Source organism: Octopus bimaculoides, chromosome 1 (genome assembly GCF_001194135.2).
Source record: "Octopus bimaculoides isolate UCB-OBI-ISO-001 chromosome 1, ASM119413v2, whole genome shotgun sequence".
Lineage (NCBI taxonomy): Eukaryota > Metazoa > Mollusca > Cephalopoda > Octopoda > Octopodidae > Octopus > Octopus bimaculoides.
In genome coordinates, this window is record NC_068981.1 from 136,781,772 (window position 1) to 136,787,075 (window position 5,304).

General features: G+C 36.9%; 1 protein-coding gene across 1 annotated transcript in view; it reads right to left on the minus strand.

Annotated features, from left to right (window-relative positions):
- Window positions 1–3,549, minus strand: part of LOC106880114 (general receptor for phosphoinositides 1-associated scaffold protein) — a 293,807-nt gene extending 290,258 nt beyond the window's left edge. Inside the window, exon 1 of the mRNA XM_052971027.1 lies at window positions 1,552–3,549. Coding sequence (XP_052826987.1) covers window positions 1,552–1,623 — 72 coding nt within the window. The 5' untranslated portion in view covers window positions 1,624–3,549. The remainder of the gene's footprint in view (window positions 1–1,551) is intronic.
- Between the last annotated feature and the right edge of the window lie 1,755 nt (window positions 3,550–5,304).

The window sequence follows — 5,304 nt, forward strand, 5'->3', positions numbered from 1 at the left end:
AAATTTCTCAAAGCAGTGCCCCAGCATGGCCGGAGTCTAATGACTGAAACAAACAAACGATAAAGATAGAAATATTTTATTTTATTTTCGTTAATTTATTTGTTTTTTTTTGTTTTTGTTTTTTGTTTTGTTTTTGGGTTGGAATATGACAAAAAATCCCCGCGAGAAATATTAATCATACGACTGAGTTACTTCTGACCTCCCATAAAAAAAAAAATTATTAAACGACCCTGGAGAGGTGAACGGCAAAGTTGACCTCGGTGGGATTCGACACCGAAACCAGAAGTAGGAACAGACAAATACCGCAAGACATTTCGTCTGATACTGAAATAACTCTCTCAGTTTGCCACCTACTAAGATTATAGGTAATTCTATAAACCCTCTAATTGAAAAGACGAGATGATCGTATCTAGGTTTTTTTTTTAAAAAAGGTCTGTTCGATCACAACTGGCAGCTAAGCAACATCAGTTTCTTTCTTTCCCCTGAGGTATGGAACTTTGAAGGACAGCTATTCCAGAATTCCGCCTCATATGGGGAGAAAAGAAATAAGTTATACATACATACACGCATATACATATATACACACACTAAAGAAGAATGATAGTCATCGTATGCCGTGAGTTGTTGACTGAACTCATTCATATAAACAAATTATTCCAAGCTTGGAATTTAGTATTACCAAAATATTATTGATACGAACTAATTCGCGGGCTTCTTTTAGGGGCCTGTTTTCTAAGATATTATTTATGCTCAGCGGCTTTCAATTCAGTCACATTTACATACGTATTTAAAAAGAAACTATTAGAATTTATCGTGGATTTTGTTTATGAATATGTCCATAATATTATGCTATTTAAAACAACACGGTTTTCCATTGTGTGTACGCTTCTCTTCCTCGTATGTTTGTGTATATATCAATGGAATATATCTCCAGACCAAACATGAACACCACACAGACATATGTATATATATATTCATTCATTCACTCACTCATACAATACATATAACACACACGTGTGTAGGTGTATATAAATATACAGGCACACATCTCGTACATAAAGATGCATAGATATGCATAAATATACATATGTATATATTGCACAAATACACGTATATGAATTTGAATATATACCACACATATATAGAGAGAAAGAAGGGGAAGAGAGATCAAAACAGCAAGATTTTTTTTAATGCAAATTCTAAGTGTAAGTAAAAAAAGATGAAAAGACAATGTATATTATAATGATAAATAATAAAAATCGAACTTGAAAATGTTGTTATATTGAACCAAATTTGGAAGCACAGAAAAATGGTAAATGTGGGGGGAAGATATAAACGAAGAATACAATCGCTTCACATGTTGCGAAGAATAATAACAACACGTGCTCGCCCTCTCTTGTTGTTAGTGGTGTTAGCATCCATTCTCCTGCTGTTCTCGAAGACTATGAAGACTATAAGAAAAGATAATGAGGGGCGAGACAAACAGTTGGAATCGCAAGCCGATAATAATAAGGTTAAATGTCTTCGGTAAATAAATCTTCCATCACCTACCTTCGAATCCCGTTTTGGTCGTAGACGTTTGTGAAATTCCATCATTTTACCCAAAGCATTGTCAAAGTGCATGGTCGGTCGCCCACGCTGTCTCTTTGCAGTTTTCACTCTCTCTCACTCTCTCTTTCTTTCTTATTATTTCTCCCTCTTCCTTCTCCTAGAAGTCTTTGTTATAAATCGACTAAAGTATATTTCACCCGCATATCGATATTTACAAAATATATACAGTATACATGTTAATGTTTAATGTTTTTTTTTCTGAGTGTACAGTGCATGTGTGCGAGTTTCTTTTTTCTATTCAATTTCCGCTCCTCTTTCTTTCATATGTGTGTGTGTATGTGTGTGTAACTTCGTGCCCTTAAATTTATATACTTCCGCTCAGCCACAAACCCACAAATACGGTGGGAATTGTGTGAAAACCAAATAATATTCGTTGAAGAACATTAGGGGCTTGCATATATATATATATATATATATATATATATATATATACACACACAATTTGTGTGTGATTGTGTGTATATGCTGTCTATGGGTATAAACACAATTACTAAATCACATATTAAGGGTAATTTTTTTTTTTTTTCCTTTTTCTCTGTGAAGAAAAAGTTTGGAATACACAACTCCAATTATATATACATACGTACATACAAGTGTGTGTGTGTAATATATATATTGTTTGTGTGTGTTAAAGACAAATAGGGGAGAGAGAGGAAAAGACAGGCAGAAGAGTCTCAGTAGTCCGTCCAGTAGCGCTGTTTGTAAAATTGGTAGCAACAGATAGAGGCAGTTGAGCCGGCTTCTACGAGCAGGTTAGAGTAATACAAGAGGAAGGGGTTAAGATGGGATTAATCCGTGTAAACTGAACGGCCGATGGGATTCCTCTGCGTGAATCTTAAACAACTGTCAGTGACAGGGAAGTAGATAAAGGAAGAGATAGATAGATAGAATGGAAAGTATAGGGGAAAGTAGGAAGATAGAAAAAGGAAAAACAACGAAGTATAAAAACAAATACGAAGATGGGAGCGAGAAATAGCGAGACGGAGGACGAGAGGAGTAGTAAAAGGTATACATACATACATACATGTGTGTGTATTTGTGTACGTATGTATTTATTTATGTGTGTGTATTTGTGTACGTATGTATCTATTTATGTGTGTGTGCGAAGCAGAAAGAGAGAGAAGTAATTTAATACTTTGGTGTTAGAAAAAAAGCAGGAAAAAAGAAAAGGTAGAGTGAATGTGTGGGACACACACACACACACACACGGAGTCTCTTTCTCTCTCTCTCTCTCGTATACACACCCTCATACGCACACATGTAGTGAAGGAGAAAAAGAAGAAAAAAAGAAGCGGAAGAGGGGGGAGAAATTAAGCGAAGAAAAAAGTGTGACAAATATACCGAATAAGAGAGACAGAAGAAATAGGAAAGAGAAACATTGATAGACAGAATGAGACGAGGGATAAATGAGAAAGAGAAGTACAAAAGAAAAGAGAAACAGATAGAGAGAGAGAAAAAAAGAGAAAGAAAAGAAGAATGAAACAGATAAAGACAGAATTAGGAAGGTGGAGGGGAAGAAAGTAACAAAGAGTAAGTGATATGAACAGATAGGGTAGAAAAATAAACATTACATGAGAAAATTAGGGAAAGAGAGAACAAGAAATAAAGAGTAAAGACTGTGAATGGTAAAGAAAGATAAAAGAGAGTAAAAGTAATAAAGATAGACGGAGGGAGGGAGACCGAGGTGTGGGGGAGAGAGAAGAAGAGGTAGTAAGACTGGTGAAGAGTTGATGTCTCCGTTGCCGTCTTAATGGAAAGTGTGAGGGAATTGAGACGATAGGTTTGATACAAAATTGAGGGAACCTCAATGATGTATCACACAATTCTCTTGTTATTGTAGTAGTGGCTGTTGTGGTTGATAGTGTTGCTGGTAGGTTGTTGTGCGAGAGATAGTGTTGTTGTTGTGCTTATTGTTGCTGTTGTTGGTGGTGGTGGTATGTTGATATCGAAGATAGTTGTGGTGGTAGCGTTGTTGTTATTGTTGATAGTAGTAGTAGTGGTGATGGTAGTAGTAGTAGTAGTAGTAGTAGTGATGGTAGTAGTAGTAGTAGTAGTAGTAGTAGTAGTAGTGATGGTAGTAGTAGTAGTGATGGTAGTAGTAGTAGTAGTAGTGATGGTAGTAGTAGTAGTAGTAGTAGTAGTAGTAGTAGTGGTAGTTATAACAGTGCAGGCTAGCAATGCTAATGGTGTAGGTGGTGCTAGAGGCGGTGGTAGTATTGGTTGTGGTGGTGGTAGTAGTAGTAGTAGTAGTAATAGTAATAGTTGTAGTAGTAGTAGTAGTAGTAGTAGTAGTAATAGTTGTAGTAGTAGTAGTAGTAGTAGTAGTAGCGGTGCTGTTGATTGTGGTGGTAGAAGTGTTGGTGACAATAGTCGTGATTGTGTAGGTGATGTGCTGTGGTGGTAACGGTGCCAATAATGGCAGTGGTGGAACTATCACTGATGCTAGTGTGTTGGTGCTAGAAGTGATAGTGGTACTATTGACAGTGATAGTGGTGGCGGCGGTAGTTTTTATTGCAGTTAGTGTTGTTTATGTCTCTTACTAAAACGTGCTACTACGGCAAAACACCATGTTCGATTTTTCGCTTAGGGGAAATTCTCTTCCCCACTTAAGTCGCGAATGCACTTCTGAAAGAATGAACGCCACAAAACCCCATTCTCCTCTTGGCTTTGTATGAATAAGAGATCAATCGGCGATGAGCAGAGACAGTGTTTCGAATCTCAATCAAAGTCATTTCAATTCAACTACGTCGTAAAAACACGAAGAAGAATCGCGCCAGTGAGAGGAATCTCCACTTGATCTGTCGACCGGCTAGAAATAACCACCTAATCTGCCTTAAATCATTCACAGTCTGACTTGTTAAGAAAGGAAGAATATAGGGATGATATAACTCTAGATATATTAGGACATTAGGTTGCGATCTGTGGGAGATTTTGATTATTATTTCTTGCAAGCCGTTCGACCACATAGAAGCCTCCTCGTTGACTTGGTTTTGGTTATGTTGTAGTTGTTACTGCAGTCAGTGTTTTGATGCAGTTCTTATTGTTATTGTTCATGTATAGCCCTAAGTTAGTAATTACCGAGCAATCCTTTTATTAAAGGTACTCCTCTCATGACTATTCCATCTACAGCGACGTTGCCAACGTTTTGAAGTCGTTGTGGTCATCGTCATCACATCATTGCTGTTGTTGTGTAACCCCAGGCCAATCCAGTCCCGCTGAGGTCAGCTGAAACCCAGCGGAACCAGCTTTGCCTTTCATGCTTTCGGGACGGATAAAAAAAAATGTACCATTCCAAGATTGGGAATTGGACTTGTAGTATTTGTTCCAGTTCATTATATCCTGAGTTCAAATCCCGCCACATCTACACCAATGCAAGCATTCAGGCCCGATCTTCGGTTTCAGTATCCCATCTTCCCTTCCACCAGTCTCAGAGACCCTGTAAAGCAGTAGTTCTCAACTCTTTTTCACCTATGGACCCCTTTGATTCTTATTTTACTCGGGTGGGCCCTCATAACCATTCCATGTTTAAAAAATCCTGTTATATTTTTGTAATTGAATATATTTTTGTAATTAAATATTTTTGTAATTAAATATTTTTGTAATTAAATATTATTAGGAATTGTGTAAAAGTAATTATTAAGATATTTTGTGCATTGTAGAAGTATAACCAGTTTATTGGAGATAAATTTTAAC